The sequence below is a fragment of the Petromyzon marinus genome, chromosome 61, assembly GCF_048934315.1.
Source record: "Petromyzon marinus isolate PM22_M1 ecotype Great Lakes invasive population chromosome 61, UKy_Petmar_22M1.pri1.0, whole genome shotgun sequence".
Classification (NCBI taxonomy): Eukaryota; Metazoa; Chordata; class Hyperoartia; order Petromyzontiformes; family Petromyzontidae; genus Petromyzon; species Petromyzon marinus.
In genome coordinates this window covers 2,454,850-2,478,503 of record NC_133727.1, presented here as the reverse complement: position 1 = coordinate 2,478,503, position 23,654 = coordinate 2,454,850, and the positions used below count along the sequence as shown (strand labels likewise).

The window sequence follows — 23,654 nt, the reverse complement described above, 5'->3', positions numbered from 1 at the left end:
CTCATTGTTACCAACACCACCACCACCAGCGGCGGCGGCGGCGGCAACGTTATTACCACCACTGTCGCCGCCGCCATCAGCAGCATCATTACCGCCGGTTGCCACGAACACCACCTGACTTACGAATGTCATCTCCATACCTCCGTGCGTCTCCCCTCCATCTCCGCATGTTTCCCTTCGCCTCCCCGTGTCTCACCCTTTCTCTCCCCGCGTGCCCCTTCATGTCCCCCGTATGTCCCTCCATCTCCCAATGCCATCCTCTTGTCTACCTGTTGTCTTCCTTATGTCTCCCCATGTGTACCTTCTCCTTCCCCTCGCCTACCTCTTCCCCCCTCCCCGAGACTCTCTCTGTCTCCCCATACCCTCCTCCTCTAATCCTCCTCCCCCCGGCCCTCCCCTACCCCGCCCTTCTTCTTCGTCCTCCTCCCCCCGCGCGTTCCCCGTGCGTCCCGCCGACCCTCGCACACAGAACCAGCTGAATCTGTCCCGCGGCCACGTTCAGGCGCTGAACCAGGGCGACCTGACCACGTCGCGGGGGATCACCGCGTGCAGCGCCGCCGCGGAGGCGCTCACGCAGTGCATGGGGGTGCAGCTGCACCCGGGTGAGACTCAGAACACGGGGAGAGCGAGAGAGAGAACACGGGGAGAGCGAGAGAGAACACGGGGAGAGCGAGAGAGAACACGGGGAGAGAGAGAGAATAGTCCGGCCGGCAGCCTGGGCATCTTCCGCGCTCTGGTCGGAGCCAGGGTGTGTGGGCCGGAGTTCTGGCACGCGCGGCTGACCCACGCCGTGCCGGCCTTTAAGGAGCAGTGGGCGCTGGAGGAGGCTGTGTGCTCGGTGGCAGATGACGGTAGAGAGCTCTGTGCGTGCAGATTGTGAGCTACCCGTCGGAGGCCGTTTGACTGTGAGGAGGGCTGCGTGCAGATGCAGCACTTGTCGTAGTTAATAAAAAAAGAGAGCGAGAGAGGGAGAGAGTGCAACATTGAGTAGGAAAAGAGGGGGTAGAGAGAGAGAGAGGGGGGGCAGAGAGGGGGGTAGAGAGAGAGGGAACGGGTAAGGAGAAATCTTTTGTTAAATCTTTCATTTAAAAAGGGGGGGGGGAGGGGTTACACAAAGCAAAGCATTAAATAAAAAACGAAATGATGAACGAAGCAAAGTGCCGACTACACCGAGCATCTTCTTGTTTCCTCCGATCGTAAAAAAAGAGAGAGAACACGAGGAGAGACATAGAACACGGGGGGGGAGACAGGCAATATGGGGAGAGAGAACACACACACACACTCGCACAACAACAACAACAACAACAGCCGCCATTCACCACGAAGTGAGAATGGCGCCGCTCAGGTAATAACTTCAACCCCCCATTCACCACGACGCGCCGGGGGCATGAGGCCTGGCTGGATATTAGCGCGCGGTTGTTTTTGTTGTTGTGTACAGCAACAATCTACTCAAAATATGTTTAACAAAAAAGGTAGTAATTTCAGTCCACCTAGGGACGGCCCAGGACCGGTTCAGATAATCGTCAATGGCGTTGGTGGTGGCTATGAGCAGGGATCGAACTTGGGCCGCAGGGTTCGTGGCGCGGCACGCTAACCGCTGCACTACCCCACAAACTACACGCACACACACACGCGCACACAATTTCCTACTCAAAGACAAAGATCCCCCCCCCCCCCGTATAGTCTGAACAGACTGTAGGGGCAAGTGCTGTTAGCGAGCACCTATGAAGGCCGGCACGGCACACGAGGGGTTGGTTGGCCAGCACCACGCCCGGCCGCCTTTGTCTCTGCAGTGGCGATGTTTACACACCGCACCAGGTACTCATTTGCGCTTGAGTCGACCTAGGGGAGTCCCATGACCGGTTCCGATAGTCGTCACCGTTGTTGGCCGTGAGCAGGAACCGAGCTCAGGCCGCCGGGTTCGTAGCGCGGCGTAGCGCTCACTGCTACACTACCGCTCCCCACACACACACACACAGACACCTACTCATACACTCGCACTCCAGCCCGCAGAAGGGGGGAGGTGGCGGGGAGGGAGAACGTTCAAACTCCACACACCACCGCCAGAGCCAGGAATCGAACCCGGGATCGGCCTTGCTGTGAGGTGCGAGTGTGTGACCACCGCAGCGCCACAGACGGCGGGAGTGTTCCCACTGCAAAGCCCTTACGCTCATTCCACTCCCACCCCCCCCCCCACCGTGCGATTGCAGGACACGGCAAGCTGCAGGCGGTAGTGGAGCAGAAGATCAAGTTCGAGACCTTGAGACAGAACTTCACCAAACGGCTGTCGTACCACCTCAACAATATGTTTGTGCAGCAGGTGAGGTGGCAGCGCACGCGGCTCCGCGCAAGGTGCACAAAGGTGGACAACGACAACGATAGCGAACAGCCATCTTTCTGGTGTGGATGTGAGTGAGTGGGTGAGTGAGGCAGTGAGTGAGTGAGAGGGTGAGTGGGTGAGTGTGGATGTGAGTAAGAGGGTGAGTGAGTGGGTGAGTGTGGCAGTGTGTGAGTGGGAGGGTGAGTGGGTGAGTGTGGCAGTGTGTGAGTGGGAGGGTTAGTGGGTGAGTGTGGATGTGAGTAAGAGGGTGAGTGTGGCAGTGTGTGAGTGGGAGGGTGAGTGCGTGAGTGTGGCAGTGTGTGAGTGGGAGGGTTAGTGGGTGAGTGTGGATGTGAGTAAGAGGGTGAGTGTGGCAGTGTGTGAGTGGGAGGGTGAGTGGGTGAGTGTGGCAGTGAGTGAGTGAGAGGGTGAGTGGGTGAGTGTGGATGTGAGTAAGAGGGTGAGTGAGTGGGTGAGTGTGGCAGTGTGTGAGTGGGAGGGTGAGTGGGTGAGTGTGGCAGTGTGTGAGTGGGAGGGTTAGTGGGTGAGTGTGGATGTGAGTAAGAGGGTGAGTGTGGCAGTGTGTGAGTGGGAGGGTGAGTGGGTGAGTGTGGCAGTGTGTGAGTGGGAGGGTTAGTGGGTGAGTGTGGATGTGAGTAAGAGGGTGAGTGTGGCAGTGTGTGAGTGGGAGGGTGAGTGCGTGAGTGTGGCAGTGTGTGAGTGGGAGGGTTAGTGGGTGAGTGTGGATGTAAGAGGATGAGTGAGTGAGTGTGGCAGTGTGTGAGTGAGAGGGTGAGTGGGTGAGTGTGACAGTGTGTGAGTGGGAGGGTTAGTGGGTGAGTGTGGATGTGAGTAAGAGGGTGAGTGAGTGTGGCAGTGTGTGAGTGGGAGGGTGAGTGCGTGAGTGTGGCAGTGTGTGAGTGGGAGGGTGAGTGGGTGAGTGTGGCAGTGTGTGAGTGGGTGGGTTAGTGGGTGAGTGTGGATGTGAGTAAGAGAGTGAGTGTGGCAGTGTGTGAGTGAGAGGGTGAGGGTGGTTCTGTAAGTCTCCGACGGTGAGTGTAGATGTGAGTGAGCGGGTAACTGAGTGGGTGAGTTCGTGAGTGAAAGCCGCTCTCTAACCCTCACCCACGGTGAGTTGAGCCGTAACAGCACCAAGTGGGAATGTCATTTGATTGGCCGTGTTGGGTGGTGGAGGGAACTCGCAACACATTTGTTCATAATAGAGGGTTTTTTTGGGTGAAATCGCGTGAATATATAAATGTTGTGTCGTTAAACCCGCCACCACCCGACACAGCCAACTAGTAAGGTTTGTCACGTAAACAGAATGTGCCAATTCGTTACTAGTACAGCACTAGTGTATAGTGTAGTGTATAGTGTAGTATACTAGTACAGCACTAGTGTATAGTGTAGTGTATAGTGTATTATACTAGTACAGCACTAGTGTATAGTGTAGTGTATAGTGTAGTGTATCGTATAGTATACTATAACAGCACTAGTGTATAGTGTAGTATACTAGTACAGTATTAGTGTATAGTGTAGTGTATAGTGTAGTATGTAGTGTATAGTGTAGTGTATCGTGTCGTATACTAGTACAGCACTAGTGTATAGTGTAGTTTACTAGTACAGCACTAGTGTATAGTGTAGTATGTAGTGTATAGTGTAGTGTATAGTGTAGTCTACTAGTACAGCACTAGTGTATAGTGTAGTGTATAGTGTAGTCTACCAGTACAGCACTAGTGTATAGTGTAGTATACAAGTACCGGTGTGTTGGAGAGCCAAGCCACAACATTTACAATCTTGAGTGCGACGTCAAGACCACAACTATCTAGCTCACCCCAAAAATGAACTCCCCACGGTGCTTCTTAGACGCCTAACTCACCCCTCTCCCCTCCACCACCATGCCCGGACACCATGCCCCCCCCCCCGCCCCCCCCCCCAGGGCATAGCTGGACCTGGAGGCCCCCACGTCACCGGGGAGCTGTCCCTTCCTCGCCACGCGGCCTTCCAGCGCGACCTGCTGCCCTACGCCATGCTCATGGGCTGGCTCAAGGTCACCGACCAGGACGTCTTCACCCAGCTCGCAAAGGTCAGTCTGGCCGCATGACCCGCTGACCCATGACCCTAACCGTGGCTGTGCTCGAGGTCACGGACAATGGGGTCCTCGCTCGACTCGTAAAGGTCAAGCTGACCCCTCCGCCCCCCTCCGTTGACCCAGTGACCTTGACCCTAACCCTGGCTGCACTCAAGGTCATGGGGCACTGGTGTCCTCGCTCAGGCTGACCCCCCCCCCCCCTCGTCATTACTCTGACCTTTGACTCTGTAATTCTAAATTGGGGTAACGGGGTCACATGGTGACTCCCGCAGGCTGTGTGCCTGTATGAAGACATAGCATGAATGGGCTGTTGGGGAAGTGCTGTTAGCGAGTAAACGGGGCCTATGAAGGCCGGCACGGCACACGAGGGGGTGGGTGGCCAACACCACGCCCGGCCGCCTTTGTCTCCCCGGTGATGATGTTTACTACACACCGCACCAGGTACTCATTTGAGGGCGAGTCGATCTTGGGTAGGTTTTGAAATATTTAGGGCTGGTTCAAATATTCACTGCTCTTATCGGCCGTGAGCGGAATCGAACTTGGGTCGCCAGATCGGTAGCGCAGCGCGCTGACCACTCCACTAACTCCAGTTAGCACGGTTGGCTACGTACTATATTCTGCAGAACAGGGGGAAAACATACAAAGCCTCACTCACTCACCTTCTGCAGTACAGGGAGTGAATTTACAAACTCCACGCTCAATCCACTCACTCACACTCTCAGACTCTGCAGAACAGGGAGAGAACATACAAACTCCACACTCACTCCACTCACTCATTCACACTCTGCAGAACAGGGAGAGAACATGGAAACTCCACACTCACTCTCACTCACACTCAGACTCTGCAGAACAGGGAAAGAACATGCAAACTCCACACTCACTCCACTCACTCCACTCACACTCTGGAGAACAGGGAGAGAACATACAAACTCCACACTCACTCCACTCACTCATTCACATTCTGCAGAACAGGGAGAGAACATGGAAACTCCACACTCACTCCACTCACTCTCAGACTCTGCAGAACAGGGGGAGAACATACCAACTCCACACTGACTCCACTCACTCCACTCACTCATTCACACTCTGCAGAACAAGGAGAGAACATACAAACTCCACACTCACTCCACTCACTCACACTCTGCAGAACAAGGAGAGAACATACAAACTCCACACTCACTCCACTCACTCATTCACACTCTGCAGAACAAGGAGAGAACATACAAACTCCACACTCACTCCACTCACTCCACTCACTCATTCACACTCTGCAGATCAGGGAGAGAACATGCAAACTCCACACTCACTCTCATTCACTGTGTCTCAGGTGTACTCGCAGAACCTGAGCCGCCTCTACGAGAAGGAGATCCGGGAGTTCATGGAGATGGCCAAACAGAGACTGCTCACCTCGTCCCGAGACTCACGCAAGCTGTGTACGTGCACACACACACGTGTGCATGCACACCGTATACAAAAACAAAGATCCCCCATATAGCCTTAACAAACTGTAGGGGCAAGTGCTGTAAGCGAGCACCTATGAAGGCCGGAAACTGTACACGAGGGGTGGGTGGCCAGCACCGTATACAACAACAACCGCCATTCGCCACTAAGTGACTGGCTGGTGCACCACCTGTGCCCCCTACTGTGCCAACCTGTTGTGCTTTAGTCACCCGGCGCTCCGCTCGTTGTTGTGAGCGTCGCTCCTCCGCCCTCCGTTGTTGTTGTTGGAGGGCGACTGCCTCCAACTGCCCAGTAGCGTCCTTCACGAGCCTCCTCCACAGAGGCCGATCTTGACACCGCTGGTACCGGTCATCGGCAAGTCCACCCAGCTGCACGTCCTCCTGTACCACGTCACTCCATCTCTTCTCTAGCCCGTGCCGCGCCCGTTTAGCCCCCTCGATCCGGCCGAACAAAAGCTGTTTCGGCATGCGGTGGCTGGGCATGCGTGCTACATGACCCAGCCAACGCAGCCTTGCCTGCCGGAGGAGCTCACCGATGGGACCTTGCCCAGATCTTTCAAAGATTTGTGAGCTCCTCACACAATTCATCCTGGTTAAACCCAGGATGGATCGTAGGCAGGCTAGTCTAAATGTTTCTAACTGGCGAAGATGTTCCATTAGGGGGGTCCACGGTTTCGCAAGCGTAGAGAAGGGAGGGAATGACGGTGGCCGAGAAGACCTGAAGCTTCGTGCAGAGCGACAGACCAGGTAGCTTCCACACAGCGTTATGCAACCGATGAAAAGATATTGCCGCTCGACTGATTCGGAGTGAGACCTCTGCTGTTAAACTGGAGCCGGTCATAAGCACACTGCCCAGGTATGGGAAACTCGCCACTCTCTCCACAACTGCCCCGTCATCGATTGGGAGTTGTGTTGGTGGAGTGTCCGATGGTACAAAATACCCAGGCAGGTGCTTAGTTTTGGTGGGGCTGATGGTAAGGCCCCATCTCTTAGTGGCACGCTCCAGTCTCAGCAGCAGTGTCTCCAACTCCTCCTCTGAATGAGCAGCTATTACCAAATCATCGGCAAACATAACGTGGTTGAGCACCGTATACATACACGTACACACACGTGTACACACACGTGTACATGCACACCATATACACACGTGCACACACACGTGCACGCACGCGTGCACACACAGACCGTATACATACAAAGATAAAGATCCCCCATATAACCTTAACAGACTGTAGGGGCAAGTGCTGTTAGCGAGCACCTATGAAGGCCGGAACGGTACACGAGGGGGTGGGTGGCCAGCACCACGCCCGACCGCCTTTGTCTCCCGAGTGGCGATGTTTACACACTGCACCAGGTACTCATTTGAGGCTGAGTCGACCTAGGAGAGGCCCGGGACCGGTTCAGATAATCGTCACTGGTGTTGGCCGTGAGCGGGAATCGAACCTGTGTAGCCAGGTTCATAGCGCAGCGCGCTAACCGCTACACTATCGCTCCCCACACGTACACATACACACACACGTACACACACATACACAAACACGTACAAAGATCCCCCAGTATAGCCTTAGACTGTTGGGGCAAGTGCTGTTAGCGAGCACCTATGAAGGCCGGCATGGCACACGAGGGGGTGGGTGGGCAACACCACGCCCGGCCGCCTTTGTCTCCCCCAGTGGCGATGTTTACTACACACTGCACCAGGTACTCATTTTAGGTTAAGTCTACCTAGGGGAGGCCCAGGACCGGTTCAGGTAATCTCCGCACACACATACTGCACGCACGCACGCACACACACACCGCACACACACACACACGCACACACACAACACGCACACACACACACAACAAGCACACACACACAGCACACACACATACACCGCACACACACAGCACGCACACACAGCACGCACACACAGCACGCACACACAGCACGCACACACACCGCATGCACAAACACAACAATTTCTGCCATTCACCTTCTTAAGTGGAAGTAACATTGGCAAAATGTTTGTGCCAGGCTAGGTGCACGCACCTATCCACACACACACAGGCTGCATCTTCTGCTTTTGCAGTCCGTCCTTGTTCTGACCAATCCTCAACTCTCCCTTTCCTCTCCTTTTCCTCTCCCCCTCACCCCCCTCTCCTCTCTCACTGTCTCCTGTACCTCTCCTGCCTGGGCCACCACCATCGTGACTCCCCTGTGGGTGTGCGTTGCGCTGCTGGTGGGTGTTCGGTGCTGGTGAGTGTGGTGCGGTGCTGTGTGGTTTGAGATGGAGTGGTGCGCGCTGTGCGGTACTCTGTTGCGGTTGCGATGCTGTGGGGGTGCGTGCGGTACTGTGTTGCGGTGCTGTGTGGGTGTGGTGCTGTGTGGGTGTGGTGCTGTGTGGGTGTGGTGCTGTGTGGGTGTGTGCGGTGCTGAGTGTGGTGCTGTGTGGGTGTGTGCGGTGCTGAGTGCGGTGCTGTGTGGGTGTGTGCGGTGCTGAGTGTGGTGCGGTGTGGTGCTGTGTGGGTGCGGTGCTGTGTGGGTGTGTGCGGTGCTGGTTGTGGTGCTGTGTGGGTGCGGTGCTGTGTGGGTGTGTGCGGTGTGGGTGTGGTGCTGTGTGGGTGCGGTGCTGTGTGGGTGTGTGCGGTGCTGAGTGTGGTGCGGTGTGGTGCTGTGTGGGTGCGGTGCTGTGTGGGTGTGTGCGGTGCTGGTTGTGGTGCTGTGTGGGTGCGGTGCTGTGTGGGTATGTGCGGTGTGGGTGTGGTGCTGTGTGGGTGCGGTGCTGTGTGGGTGTGTGCGGTGCTGGTTGTGGTGCTGTGTGGGTGCGGTGCTGTGTGGGTGTGTGCGGTGTGGGTGTGGTGCGGTGTGGGTTGGTGTGTTCTCTGAACAGTCACTCAGCGCCGACCCAGCCTCTCCCGTCTTGAGTGTAAGTTCCCTCCTTGTGCTTCCTCTCCTCCCCGTGTCCCTCTCCTCCCCCCTCCTCCCCTTGTCCCTCTCCTCCCCCCTCCTCCCCGGTGGCGATCGCCACTCACCCCCCTCGTGTACTGCGTCGGCCTTCATAGACACTGCTACTTGCTGACAGCACTTGCCCCAACAGCCTGCTAATGATATACGGGGGACATTTGTCTTTGCTTGGTCAGTGTGTACGCGTGAGCGAGTGAGTCGATGAGAGTGAGTCCACAGATGCGATTGCGTGCGTGTGTGCATGAGCTTGCGTGTGTGTGTGCGCGAGCTTGCGTGCATGTGTGCGTGAGCTTGCGTGCGTGTGTGCGTGAGCTTGCGTGCGTGTGTGCGTGAGCTCATACCGACACGCTCTTCCGGCATCGGCACATCCACGCGGCACCCTGGGCGCACGCCGGCTCCGAGCCGGCCCGGCCTCGTCCCCCCTCCCTCTCCTGTCAGTGCGCCTGTGCGTTTGTGTGTACGTTTGTGCGTGCGCGTGCGTGTGTGTGTCTCTGCACGTGCGCGTGTGTGTGTCTCTGCACGTGCGTGCGAGGCTGTGCGTCCGTATGCGCTTGCTTCGCCGCATGTGCATGTGTGCGCGCCTGTGCGTTGGTGCGCATGCTCGTTGTGTACATGTCTGTGTGTACGCGCTGTGTGCGTACCTGTGTTGTGTTTGTGTACACGTTTGTGCGCGTGAGGTACGTACCGGTGTATGCGTACGTGCCTGTGTGTGTGTGTTTGCACCCATGGGTTTGCATACCTGCCTGCGTTAGTACATTCCTGCGTGTGTATGTACCGTGTACAAACCTGTGCGTTTGTGTACATTGTCGTGTGTTGTCACGTGTACGTATACGCGTGTTCCCGTCTGTGCGTTTGTGTAAATGCCCTCGTAAGCCCGCTCGCCCGCCCGCCCATGCGTTTGTGTGCCTGCCTGTGTACCCGTCTGTGTGTTTGTACAATGTCCGTGCGTGCGTACGCATGCCTGCCTGTTCGTGTGCACGCACACACGCGTGCACACACGCACACTCACACACACGCATGCGCACACACGCACCTGTGTTTACCCACCCGCCCGTGTGTTTATTATTACACGCTTTCTATTAACTCACTCTGTCTGTTGTTGTTGTATCTTCAAATCTTGTAACTCAATTATTAACCCACTTCCCAATGTGGTATCGACTGCAAACATGGTATACTTATGTCATACTGATGACAATACTATATTCTATCATTAAAATACAAAAATTAAACGTTATTTTTTAATTGTTATGTTTCGGCTCGGGTCTAATTTTCCACGGTCAACTGACGTTGGCTGTAAATGACCACGGGTCCCCTTACGTTGTGGCAAGCCTAGGGGCCACTTCCTGTTGGCTGTAAATCACCACGGTCCCCTTACGTTGTGGCAAGCTTCGTGGCCTCTTCCTGGAGTTCTGCCATTACGAGTACGGTACATTTCATTAAAGCGTGTTTTTTTTTAAAGTATTTTTTAATATTACTTATGCATCTTCTCCTACACCCACCCATCGTGCCCCCCCCCCCCACCCCCGTGTGCCCCCCACCATAGCCTCCCAGGTGGCTATGAGCAAGTTGACCGGCTCCTCCTCCAGCCTCAATAAGCTGGGGGGGGGCGGGGGTGGCGGCGCCGCTGGTGGGGGGGGAGCCCCCACCCGGGGCTCGGCTTCCTCCTCCCTGTCCGACGTGGGCAACATGTCCTCGTCCGACCTCGACATCAGCGACCACAGCAAGTTCGACAAGGTCGGCGGGGTCGTCGGCGGGGTCGTCGGCGGGGTCGTCGGCGGGGTCGTCGGCGGGGTCGTCGTTAAGCGATTGTGCCGCCGTGGGGTATTTGGGTTATTGGGTCATTGGGTGATTGAGTTGTCAGGATGTCAGGGCGTTGGGTTATTGGGTCATTGGCTGATTGTATCGTTGGGTTATTTGGTCATTGAGTGATGATATCGTCAGGTTATAGGGTCGTTGGGTTGTCAGATCGTTGGGTTATTGGGTCATTGGGTGAGTGGTAAGTGACTGAGTGGTGACGGTGAGCGTACCTGCGTAGATCTTCGAGCAGGTGCTGGTGGAGCTAGAGCCCGCGTGTCTCGCCGAGCAGGACTTCCTCTGCAAGTTCTTCAACCTCCAGCTGCCTCCCCCGCAGCCCCGCACCACGCAGACTCAGGGAACCCCCACGCAGGTGAGGGTGTTGTGGGTGAGCGCGGTGAGTCGTGGCCGGGTGCGATGAGTTGTGGGTGAGTGAGTACGCCAGAGGTGTGAGTGGTGAGTGGTGAGTGAGTACGCTAGAGGTGTGAGTGGTGAGTGAGTACGCTAGAGGTGTGAGTGGTGAGTGAGTACGCTAGAGGTGGTGAGTGGTGAGTGAGTACGCTAGAGGTGTGAGTGGTGAGTGAGTACGCTAGAGGTGTGAGTGGTGAGTGAGTACGCTAGAGGTGTGAGTGGTGAGTGAGTACGCTAGAGGTGTGAGTGGTGAGTGAGAGCGCTAGAGGTGTGAGTGGTGAGTGAGTACGCTAGAGGTGTGAGTGGTGAGTGAGTACGCTAGAGGTGTGAGTGGTGAGTGAGTACGCTAGAGGTGTGAGTGGTGAGTGAGTACGCTAGAGGTGTGAGTGGTGAGTGAGTACGCTAGAGGTGTGAGCGGTGAGTGAGTACGCTAGAGGTGTGAGTGGTGAGTGAGTACGCTAGAGGTGTGAGTGGTGAGTGAGTACACTAGAGGTGTGAGTGGTGAGTGAGAACACTAGAGGTGTGAGTGGTGAGTGAATACACTAGAGGTGTGAGTGGTGAGTGGTGAGTGAGTACGCTAGAGGTGTGAGTGGTGAGTGAGTACGCTAGAGGTGTGAGTGGTGAGTGAGTACGCTAGAGGTGTGAGTGGTGAGTGGTGAGTGAGTACGCTAGAGGTGTGAGTGGTAAGTAAGTACGCTAGAGGTGTGAGTGGTGAGTGAGTACGCTAGAGGTGTGAGTGGTGAGTGAGTACGCTAGAGGTGTGAGTGGTGAGTGAGTACGCTAGAGGTGTGAGTGGTGAGTGAGTACGCTAGAGGTGTGAGTGGTGAGTGAGTACGCTAGAGGTGTGAGTGGTGAGTGGTGAGTGAGTACGCTAGAGGTGTGAGTGGTGAGTGAGTACGCTAGAGGTGTGAGTGGTGAGTGAGAACGCTAGAGGTGTGAGTGGTGAGTGAGTACGCTAGAGGTGTGAGTGGTGAGTGAGTACGCTAGAGGTGTGAGTGGTGAGTGAGTACGCTAGAGGTGTGAGTGGTGAGTGAGTACGCTAGAGGTGTGAGTGGTGAGTGAGTACGCTAGAGGTGTGAGCGGTGAGTGAGTACGCTAGAGGTGTGAGTGGTGAGTGAGTACGCTAGAGGTGTGAGTGGTGAGTGAGTACGCTAGAGGTGTGAGTGGTGAGTGAGAACGCTAGAGGTGTGAGTGGTGAGTGAATACGCTAGAGGTGTGAGTGGTGAGTGGTGAGTGAGTACGCTAGAGGTGTGAGTGGTGAGTGAGTACGCTAGAGGTGTGAGTGGTGAGTGAGTACGCTAGAGGTGTGAGTGGTGAGTGGTGAGTGAGTACGCTAGAGGTGTGAGTGGTAAGTAAGTACGCTAGAGGTGTGAGTGGTGAGTGAGTACGCTAGAGGTGTGAGTGGTGAGTGAGTACGCTAGAGGTGTGAGTGGTGAGTGAGTACGCTACAGGTGTGAGTGGTGAGTGAGTACGCTAGAGGTGTGAGTGGTGAGTGAGTACGCTAGAGGTGTGAGTGGTGAGTGAGTACGCTAGAGGTGTGAGTGGTGAGTGAGAACGCTAGAGGTGTGAGTGGTGAGTGAGAACGCTAGAGGTGTGAGTGGTGAGTGGTGAGTAAGTACGCTAGAGGTGTGAGTGGTGAGTGAGAGCGCTAGAGGTGTGAGTGGTGAGTGAGTACGCTAGAGGTGTGAGTGGTGAGTGGTGAGTGAGTACGCTAGAGGTGTGAGTGGTGAGTGAGTACGCTAGAGGTGTGAGTGGTGAGTGAGTACGCTAGAGGTGTGAGTGGTGAGTGAGTACGCTAGAGGTGTGAGTGGTGAGTGAGTACGCTAGAGGTGTGAGTGGTGTGTGGTGAGTACGCTAGAGGTGTGAGTGGTGAGTGGTGAGTGAGTACGCTAGAGGTGTGAGTGGTGAGTGAGAACGCTAGAGGTGTGAGTGGTGAGTGGTGAGTGATTACGCTAGAGGTGTGAGTGGTGAGTGGAACGCTAGAGGTGTGAGTGGTGAGTGAGTACGCTAGAGGTGTGAGTGGTGAGTGAGTACGCTAGAGGTGTGAGTGAGTACGCTAGAGGTGTGAGTGGTGAGTGAGTACGCTAGAGGTGTGAGTGAGTACGCTAGAGGTGTGAGTGGTGAGTGAGTACGCTAGAGGTGTGAGTGAGTACGCTAGAGGTGTGAGTAGTGAGTGAGTACGCTAGAGGTGTGAGTAGTGAGTGAGTACGCTAGAGGTGTGAGTGGTGAGTGAGTACGCTAGAGGTGTGAGTGGTGAGTGAGTACGCTACAGGTGTGAGTGGTGAGTGAGTACGCTAGAGGTGTGAGTGGTGAGTGAGTACGCTAGAGGTGTGAGTGAGTACGCTAGAGGTGTGAGTGGTGAGTGAGTATGCTAGAGGTGTGAGTGGTGAGTGAGTACGCTACAGGTGTGTAGTGTAAGTGAGTAATGGAGTGAGCAGTGCACTACGTTGTGTGCGCAGGGAGACACGGAGTCTGACGGACTGATTGCGAGTCGCCAGAAGCTGCCCCCCTCCTCGCCAGACCTCCCGTGAGTGCCGCCCGCCACGTCCGCGGGCCCGCCTGTAGGTCCGCTCGGCCTTAAAAGAGCGCCCGTCAGAACAAATGCGGCCGTGCGTGGGGTTGGGCTCACCACGAGCAGCAACCACTAGGTGCTGCTCGCTCGGAGAACTTGCCCCAACAGTCTCTGTGTGCTACGCCAAGTGGGGCTGTGATCTGTGCGCTTGTGTGCGTCTGTGCGTGCCTGTGTTCACGTGCATATGTCTCTCTCTGTGTGTCTCCATCTATACCCGTGTCTCTCTGTGTCTGTCTGTCTGTCTGTTTCTCTGTCTTCTCTGTATCTCTGTCTCTCTGTCTGTGTCTCTGTTTCTCTCTGCCTCTGTCCATATCTCTGTGCCTCCGTCTCTCTGTGCCTCTGTCTCTCTGTCTGTGTCTCTCTGTGTCTCTGTGTCTCTGTCTCTCTGTGCCTCTGTCCATATCTCTGTGCCACTGTCTTTCTGTGCCTCTGTCTCTGTCTGTGTTTCTGTCTCTCTGTGTCTCTGTCTCTCTGTGTCTCTGCCTCTCTGTCTGTGTCTCTGTCTCTCTGTCTCTGTCTCTTTGTGTCTCTCTGTCTGTGTCTCTGTCTCTCTGTATCTCTGCCTCTCTGTCTGTGTCTCTGTCTCTCCGTGTCTCTGTCTATCTCTGCCTCTGTCCATATCTCTGTATTTCTGTCTCTCTGTCTCTCTCTGCCTCTGTCCATATCTCTGTCTCTCTGTCTGTGTCGCTGTATCTCTGTCTGTGCCTCTGTCTCTCTGTCTCTCTGTGTCTCTGTCTCTCTGTGTCTCTATCTCTCTGTGTCTCTGTGTCTGTGTCTGTCTGTTCATCTGTCTCTCTGTGTCTCTGTCTCTCTGTGTCTCTCTCTGTCTGTGCCTCTGTCTCTCTGTGTTTCTGTGTCTCTATCTCTCTGTGCCTCTGTCTCTCTGTCTGTGTCTCTTTCTCTCTATCTCTGTCTCTCTGTCTCTCTGTCTGTGTCTCTGTCTCTCTCTCCGTGTCTCTGTCTCTCTCTGCCTCTGTCCATATCTCTGTATCTCTGTCTCTCTGTCTCTCTCTCTGCCTCTGTCCATATCTCTGTCTCTCTCTCTGTGTCTCTGTCTGTGTCTCTGTGTCTCTGTCTCTCTTTCTGTGGCTCTGTCTCTCTGCCTGTCTGTCCGTGCGCCTCCGTTTTCCTCCGTGTCCCCCACCCACGCCCCCCCCCCCCCCCCCCCCACAGCAAGGAGGACGCGGCGATCCTGCGCCAGATGATGTCGGAGATCTTCCAGTGCGTGGAGCTGGAGGTGGCGGGGCTCATCGCGGTGGGGGACCGCGTGGATGCGCTCACCTCGCTGCACATGCTCGTCAAGATGAGCCACCACGTGTGGACGGCTCAGAGCCAGGACCCCACCTCCTTCCTCAGCACCACGCTTGGCAACGTCCTCGTGCTCATCAAGCGCAACTTTGACCGGCTCATTGTGAGCGACGCCTCCGCGTGTGTGTGTGTGCGCGTGTCTCCCGTGTGTGTGTGTGTGCGTGTCCGTCACGTGTCTCCCGTGTGTGTATGTGCGTGTGCGTGTCCGTCACGTGTCTCCCGTGTGTGTGTGTGCGTGTGCGTGTCCGTCACGTGTCTCCCGTGTGTGTATGTGCGTGTGCGTGTCCGTCACGTGTCTCCCGTGTGTGTGTGTGTGTGCGCGTGTCTGTCACGTGTCTCCCATGTGTGTATGTGTGTGTGTGTGCGTGTGTGCGCGTGTCTTGTCACGTGTCTCCCGTGTATGTGTGTGTGTGCGTGCGTGTGCGTGTCTGTCACGCGTCTCCTATGTGTGTGTGTGCGTGCGCGTGTCTGTCACGTGTCTCCCATGTGTGTGTGTGTGTGCGTGCGCGTGTCCGTCACGTGTCTCCCGTGTATGTGTGTGTGCGTGCGCGTGTCCGTCACGTGTCTCCCGTGTGTGTGTGTGTGTGCGTGCGCGTATCTGTCACGTGTCTCCCGTGTGTGTGTGTGCGTGCGCGTGTCCGTCACATGTCTACCGTGTGTGTGTGTGTGCGTGCGTGCGCGTGTCCGTCACGTGTCTCCCGTGTATGTGTGTGCGTGCGCGTGTCCGTCACGTGTCTCCCATGTGTGTATGTGTGTGTGTGCGTGCGTGCGTGTGTCACGTGTCTACCGTGTGTGTGTGTGTGTGTGCGTGCGTGTGTCCGTCACGTGTCTCTTGTGTGTGTGTGTGTGTGCGTGTCCGTCACGTGTCTCCCGTGTGTGTGTGCGTGTCCGTCACGTGTCTCCCGTGTGTGTGTGTGTGTGTCTGTCACGTGTCTCCCGTGTGTGTGTGTGTTTCGCTGTGCGAGTGTGTCTGGGTTTCCCGCGTGTCTGTGCGTGCGTGGGGGGAGGGGTTAGTTGTAGCGGTCAGCGCTACGCTGCGCTACGATTCGATTCCCGCTCACAGTGAACGCCGGTGACGATTATCTGAACCGGTCCTGGGCATCCCCTAGGTCGACTCGGCCTCAAATGAGTACCTTGTGCGGTGTGTTGTAAACGTCACCACTGGGGAGATAAAGGCACCCGGGCGTGGTGTTGGCCACCCACCCCCTCGTGTGCTGCTACTCGCACTTGTCACAACAGTCTGGTAAAGGTTATACGGGGGATATTTCTGTTTAACACGTAGGCTTTCGCGACCATTAGTACCCATAATAGAGGATTTTTTGGTTTTGATCACGTAAATATATAAAAGTGTTGTTAAACCCGCCACCACCCAACACAGCCAATTAGTAAGGTTTGTCACGTAAACAAAGCATGCCAATTCGTTACTAGTTCAGCACTAACCGGTGTGTTGGAGATTAAACCCGCAACATCTTTCTGTTTGTGTGTGTGTGTCTCCGTGTTTCCTGTGTGTGTGTCTCCGTGTTTCCTGTGTGTGTGTGTGTGTCTGTACGTGTGTCTCTGCATCTCACTGCGTGTCTGCGTGTCTGCGTGTCTGTCCTAGTATCGCGACGCGCCCCGTTTTTGCAATCCACGTGTCCATCCTGTGTCGCATGACCACGCCCCCAAGCTCGGCCCCTCCCCCCGAACCCCGCGTGACCCCTCCCCTCTCCCCCCACTCCCCCACCAGTCGACGCAGACGCGGCAGATGGAGGAGGTGAAGATCGGCAAGAAGAGCAAGGTGGCGGTGCTGCCGTTCGTGTCGGCGTTCGAGGAGTTTGCCGAACTTGCCGAGGGAATCTTCCGCAGCGCGGAGCGCAGGGGGGACCTTGACAAGGCCTACGCCAGGCTCATCCGTGCCGTGTTTGACAACGGTAGGGGCAGGGGGAGACGGAGGGAGGGAGGGGTTGGAGGGAAGGAGAGAAGGGAGGGAGGGTAAGGGGAGGGCGGGAGGGAGGGAGCGCGAGGGGAAGGCGGGAGGGAGGTGGAGGGGAGGGTGGGAGGGAGGGGAGGGAGGAATGCGCAGCTTGAATCTTTCAGGCGGGCCTGGCTACCATCCGTCCTGGTCCATCCGTCCTGGGTTCAACCAGGCTCGACTGTGAGGAGCTCACAGTTGCTTGAAAGATCTGGACACAGTCCCAAGGGCTGCCTTGGCTGGGTCACGTAGCCCGCATGCCCTCCCAACGCGTGACTGAGTGGGTGACTGAGTGGGTGACTGAGTGGGTGACTGAGTGGGTGACTGAGTGGGTGACTGAGTGGGTGACTGAGTGGGTGACTGTGTGGGTGAATGTGTGGGTGACTGAGTGGGTGACTGAGTGGGCAAGATTGCGTTGGCTGGGTCACGTAGCCCGCATGCCCAGCCACCGCATACCTAAGCACTTTCTGCTTGGCCGGATAGCGTGGGGCTAAACGGGCACGGCACGGGCTGGAGAGATGAAGTGGAGCTGAGCGTACTTGCCAATTAACCGTTACCGATTGTATCAAGATCGGCCTCTGTGGTGGAGGATGCTCGTGAAGGACGCTGCTAGGCAGTGCCAGGCTAGGTGCTGTCTTGAGGCTTCTGGGCAGTCGGAGACAGTCGCCCTCCAGCAACAGAGGAGGGCGGAGGAGCGACGCTCGCAACAACGATGAGCGGAGCGCCGGGCAGATGAAACACAGCTTGTATGTGAAGGTCCCTGTTGTGCATGGTTGTTGTTTATTGATGTTGTTGTTTCTTCATCATTGCTGTTGTGGCTGGGGTAGTGGAGAACGTGGCTGTTTCCTGTTGTTGTTGTTGTTGTGGCTGCAGTAATGGGGGAGGTGGCTGTTTGTTGTTGTTTAGTGCTGCTCGTTGTTTATTGTTGTTGTGTCTGCGATGGTGGAGTCGGTGGTTGTTTATCGTTGCTTATTTTTGCTGTGGCTGCGGTGGTGGAGGTGGTTGTTGTTTGTTGTTGTTTATTGTTGTTGTGGCTGCAGTGGTGGAGTCGGTGACTGTTGTTTATTATTATTGTTGTTGTGGCTGCGGTGGTGGTTCATTGTTGTTGTGGCTGCGGAGGTGGAGAAGGTGGTGGTTGTTGTTTATTGCTGTTGTGGCTGCGGTGATGGAGTAGGTGGTTGTTTGTTGTTATTGTTTATTGTTGTTGTTGTGGCCGCGGCAGTGGAGAAGGTGGCGGCCGAGAGCCAGAAGACCCCGCGGGACGTGGTGCTCATGGAGAACTACCACCACCTCTTCGCCACGCTCTCCCGCCTCAAGATCAGCAGCCTGGACGCGGAGCGGCGCGACGCCAAAAACAAATACGCAGAGCACCTGCAGGCCTACGTCACGTCCTACCTGGGCCAGCCACTCCCCAAACTCAACGTACGCACACACACCTACACACACACACCTACACACACACACCTACACACACACGTACACACCTGCAGGCCTACGTCACGTCCTACCTGGGCCAGCCACTCCCCAAACTCAACGTACGCACACACACACACCTACACACACACCTACACACACACACGTACACACACACACACACACGTACACCCCTGCAGGCCTATGTCACGTCCTACCTGGGCCAGCCACTACCCAAACTCAACGTATGCACACACACACACGTACACAACAACAACCGCCATTCACCACTAAGTGGCGGTGACGTCACCACGACGCTTGTGCCAGGCTATGTGCACCCTGAGGCCGCGTGAAGTGTCGAACGCCCGCTGGCAGGAGGTCACGGGGCAGACCCAGGTGCCACGGGTCGACTGACTGAGATGACTGGCTGATGCACCACCTGTGCCCCCTACTGTGCCAACCTGCTGTGCTTTAGCCACCCGGCGCTCCGCTCGTTGTTGTGAGCATCGCTCCTCCGCCCTCCGTTGTTGTTGGAGGGCGACTACCTCCAACTGCCCAGTAGCGTCCTTCACGAGCCTCCTCCATAGAGGCCGATCTTGACACCGCTGGTACCAGTCATCGGCAAGTCCACTCAGCTCCACGTCCTCCTGTACCACATCACTCCATCTCTTCTCTAGCCCGTGCCGTGCTCGTTTAGCCCCCTCAATCCGGCCGAACAAAAGCTGTTTCGGCATGCGGTGGCTGGACATGCGGGCTACATGACCCACCCATCGCAGCCTTGCCTGCCGGAGGAGCTCACTGATGGGACCTTGCCCAGATCTTTCAAGGATTTGTGAGCTCCTCACACAATCCAGTCTGGTTAAACCCAGGATGGATCGTAGGCAGGCCAGCCTAAATGTTTCTAACCGGCGAAGATGTTCTATTAGGGGGGTCCACGTTTCGCAAGCGTAGAGAAGGGAGGGAATGACCATGGCCGAGAAGACCTGAAGCTTAGTGCGGAGCGACAGACCAGGTAGCTTTCACACAGCGTTACGCAACCGATGAAAAGATATTGCCGCTCGACTGATTCGGAGTGAGACCTTTGCTGTTAAACTGGAGCAGGTCATAAGCACACTGCCCAGGTATGGAAAACTCTCCACTCGCTCCACAACTGCCCCATCACCGATTGGGAGTTGTGGGGGTGGAGTGTCCGATGGTACAAAATACCCAGGCAGGTGCTTAGTTTTGGTGGGGCTGATGGTAAGGCCCCACCTCTTAGTGGCACGCTCCAGTCTCAGCAGCAGCATCTCCAACTCCTCCTCTGAATGAGCAGCTATTACCAAATCATCAGCATACATAACGTGGTTGAGCAATAGGGAGCCATCCCTTGACCGCACCCGGGCATCGATCAGCCTCCCATATATCTGTACCTTATGGAGATTCCCCCGGTACAGCTATTGCAGGCTTCACGAACTACGTGGTCAAAATAGATGTTAAATAATGTGGGAGCCAGAGGACATCCCTGTCGCACCCCAAGGTGTACAGGGAATGGCTCTGACTCCCGGCCACATAGTTTTACCCGGGCCCGCTCACCATCATGAAGGTCCTTAATGATCGTGAGCAGAGGGTCAGGTACTCCAAAAGCACGAAGAACAACCCAGAGCCCAGGCCTACTGATGGTATCATAGGCCTTGACCAGGTCAATAAAGCAGAGATGTAGGTCTTGTTGGAATTTCCTACACCTCTGCTGTAGCAGACGGACAGAAAATATGGCATCTGTGCAGGACCGCCCTTTCCTGAAACCGCATTGGGGCTCCGCAAGCCTCTCCTCAGCGTGCCTGGCAAGGCGATGTTGAATAATCCTTGCCAGGACCTTTCCCGGCACACTAGGAGTGAGATGCCCCTGTAGTTGTTACAGTCTGTGCGGTCCCCATTCTTAAAAAGGGGGACCACCAGGGCATCCTTCCAATCCTGCGGAACCCGTCCAGTGGTCCAGACTGTTGTTATGATGTCATATAGGGCAGTCTGTGCACAAACGCCACCCTCCCTCAGCATTTCGCTTGGGAGATCATCTCTGCCCGCTGCCTTTCCTGGTCTCAGACTCCGGATCGCCTTCAATACTTCCTCAGCAGATGGCACCTCAGCCAGCCACTCACAGGGGGTGACTTCTTCCAATATTTGAGGCACCGCAGCCTCAGCAGGGTCATCCTCACTTTGTGCCATGATGTTTTCCTGGCTGAGGGATTTTCCCTCCCCCAGGACCTCACAGAAATGCTCAGCAAATCTGCGAACCTGTTCCTGGGGGTCGGAGATTGGATCACCGTTTTTTCCCCTAATGATGGTAATAGGTGTGGCGCTGCAGGTTACTTTTTTGATGGAGTTAAATAGAGATTTGTGATCACGGGCCACTGAGGCAGACTCCATCTCCTCAGCAACCCGCGACCACCACCCATCCTTGCAGCGCCTCACGGCTCTCCGAACCTCCGAGCGAAGGCTGCGGTAAGCCTCCTCATTCTCTGACGTGGGATTCTGTAGCCAATGACAGTGGGCCTGTTGCTTTTTCTCAACCATCCTGAACACCTCCTCTGTCAGCCAGGGTCTCTGGGGAGGTCTGGACCACGTACCCAAAGCAGCCATTGCAGCTGCATGAGTCACAGTCCTAAACCTTGCCCATTTACCCTCAACATCAGGAGGAGTCGGGGACGATGCCAATCCCAGCCGCAAGCGATGATGAAATTCTCGCTTGCAACTTTCATCAGATAACTGAGACCAGGCCACTTTATGTTGGAATTGGGTCCTGGGTGTACACCCACCACCGGAGTGGAAGAATGGCAGGCGCATCTTACAGATGACTAGTCGATGGTCAGAGGGCAGATCAGCTCCACGGTAGGTCCTGGTGTCAAGGACATGGGCTCGCATTCGCTGGTCCGTCACTATGTAGTCCAGCAGATGTTCTTGCTTGGACCCGGCATGCATCCATGATGTTGGGTGGATGCGCCGATGCCGGAACAGCGTGTTGGTAATTACAAGCCCATGGGCTGCACAAAAATCTAGCAGCCTCCTACCGTTGTTATTGAGCTGATCTGGCCCATGCCCTCCAATCACTCCAGACCAGGTGCCAGTATCATGACCAACTCGGGCATTGAAGTCACCCAACATGATGACTCTATCCCGAGGGGCCACTTTAGCCAGCACCTGTGACAGGAGGTCCTAGAAGGCATCTGACTCATCGGCTTTGCCTGCATCCCTCCACGGATGTTCATCTTCGGTGGGGGCATAAGTAACCACGACCACCATTCCTCGCCTCCGGTTGATGGGAAGGCGAGCCCAAAGTAGCCTGGGGCTTACAGCTTCCCACACCTCACCGCCACGCTCCCACGCCCCCTTCATTCTTTTGTTCAAAAGAAGACCCACACCCTGTTGTTTGGCAGTCTGCTGCCCCGAGTAGAGGACTGTCCACCCCTCATGGTGGCAGGAGCCAGAGCCGGTCCACCGAACCTCCTGAATGCCGCATAGATCCAGGCGGTACCGGTCCAGCTCCCGACAGAGGAGTGGCAGCCTCTCCTCTGCAGTGAGCGTTCGAACATTCCACGTGGCCACCCGTAGTGGCTTCTCGTTGTTTCTGGAGTAGCCCCGAGGGTAGGTATTCAATCTCCTGGCTCCGCTAAATTGGGGTTTGGCCAGGAGACGTCATAGACGCCTGGCCCCCCGGGGCCTCCGGCACTAGCTTATTAGTTACATATTTCAGTTTAATTCGCGGTTTCGTGGTAATTAATTGAAGGTGGAGGGGTTACCAGCCCCTCGCACCCGTCCAGAGCCCCCGTTTAGCCCCTGTGGTGGACACATATGCCATGAGGGGAGGAGCCAATCAAAATTGGATCTCCCCCCACAGCACTGTCCACGACAGAGTTGCCCGTCCGGCACCGCGAGGAGGTAGGGGGTTGTTTTGCCGGACACGTATACACACACACGCACACACACTTACACACACGTACAAATACAAAGATCCCCCGTATAGCCTTAACAGACTAGGGGCAAGTGCTGTTAGCGAGCACCTATGAAGGCCGGAATGGCACACGAGTGGGTGGTTGGCCAGGACCACGCCCGGCCGTCTTTGTCTCTCTAGTGGCGATGCTTATGCACCGCACCAGGTACAGTGCTCATTTGAGTCTGTCGAAGCTCATCGTGTCTCTCTTTGTGTCTATGGCCGTGTCTCTGTCTCCCTCTGGTTGGCTACGTACGGTGCAAAAGAAGTTCAACATACATACGTCTCTCCCCGTGTATCCCCCTGCGTGTCTCCCCCAGCGTCTTTCCCTGTGTCTCCCCCCTGCGTGTCTCCCCGTGTCTCTGTCTGTGGCTCCCGCTGCCTCCCCCTGCATTTCTCCCTGCATCTCCCTGTGTCTCTCAACGCATCTCTTTCTGTGTCTCCCCCCGTGTCTCCACCACATTCGTGTCTCCCTGCATCTCTCAACGCGTCTCTCCCCGTGTCTCCCCCTGCGTCGTTCTCCCCACGTGCCTCTACAAGTCTCTCCGTGTCTCCCCCCTGCATGTCTCCCCCCGCGTCTCTCCCCGTGTCTCTCTCTGCGTCTCTCTCTGCGTCTCTCTCTGCGTCTCTCTCTGCGCCCCCACCCCCCCCCCCCCCCCGCGTCTCTCTCCGTGTCTCCCCCTGCGTGTCCCCCGTCTCCTCCGGCGTCTCTCCCCATGTCTCCCCCCGCGTCTCTCCCCGTGTCTCCCCCTGCATCTCTCTCTTTGCCCCCCCCTGTGTCTCTCCCCGTGTCTCCCCCTATGTCGTTCTCCCCACGCGCCTTCACAAGTCTCTCCGTGTCTCCCCCCTGCGTGTCTTCCCTCGCGTCTCTCTCTGTGTCTCCCCCCTGCGTGTCTTCCCCCGCGTCTCTCCCCGTGTCTCACCTCGCGTCTCTCCCCGTGTCTCTCCCCGCGTCTCTCCCCGTGTCTCCCCCTGCGTCGTTCTCCCCACGCGCCTCCACAAGTCTCTCCGTGTCTCCGCCCCCCACCCCCCCCCCCCCTGCCCGTGTCTGCGCGCGTGCCCCCAGGTATTCTTTGAGGGCGTGGAGGCGCGCGTGGCGCAGGGCGTGAAGGCCGACGAGGTGGGCTACCAGCTGATGTTCAGCAAGCAGGAGCTGCGCAAGGTGCTGCGCGAGTACCCGGGCAAAGAGGTGAAACGCGGCCTCGAGAACCTCTACAAGAAGGTGGACAAGCACCTGTGTGAGGAGGAGAACCTGCTGCAGGTGCGCACCTCCTCGTCCCTCCCTCTGTGTGGGAGGGTGGTCGTCCATCTGTCTGTGTGTGGGAGGGGGGTCGTCCCTCTGTCTGTCTGTGGGAGGGTGGTCGTCCCTCTGTGTGTGTGGGAGGGTGGTCGTCCATCTGTGTGTGGGAGGGTTGTCGTCCATCT

At 56.3% G+C, this 23,654-nt stretch overlaps 1 protein-coding gene across 3 annotated transcripts in view; it reads left to right on the top strand.

The window, feature by feature from the left end:
- EXOC1 (exocyst complex component 1) overlaps positions 1 to 23,654 on the top strand; it is a 34,450-nt gene that overhangs the window by 7,482 nt on the left and 3,314 nt on the right. For 2 of the 3 annotated variants that reach the window (XM_032976912.2, XM_032976911.2), the window contains 12 exons: positions 470 to 602; positions 2,211 to 2,320; positions 4,260 to 4,406; positions 5,740 to 5,845; positions 8,743 to 8,778; positions 10,360 to 10,550; positions 10,852 to 10,983; positions 13,481 to 13,548; positions 14,767 to 15,004; positions 16,628 to 16,811; positions 18,075 to 18,274; positions 23,296 to 23,490. In XM_032976912.2, the coding sequence (XP_032832803.1) occupies positions 470 to 602; positions 2,211 to 2,320; positions 4,260 to 4,406; positions 5,740 to 5,845; positions 8,743 to 8,778; positions 10,360 to 10,550; positions 10,852 to 10,983; positions 13,481 to 13,548; positions 14,767 to 15,004; positions 16,628 to 16,811; positions 18,075 to 18,274; positions 23,296 to 23,490 (1,740 nt within the window). The remainder of the gene's footprint in view (positions 1 to 469; positions 603 to 2,210; positions 2,321 to 4,259; positions 4,407 to 5,739; positions 5,846 to 8,742; positions 8,779 to 10,359; positions 10,551 to 10,851; positions 10,984 to 13,480; positions 13,549 to 14,766; positions 15,005 to 16,627; positions 16,812 to 18,074; positions 18,275 to 23,295; positions 23,491 to 23,654) is intronic. The other variant, XM_032976913.2, reaches the window with a different exon arrangement.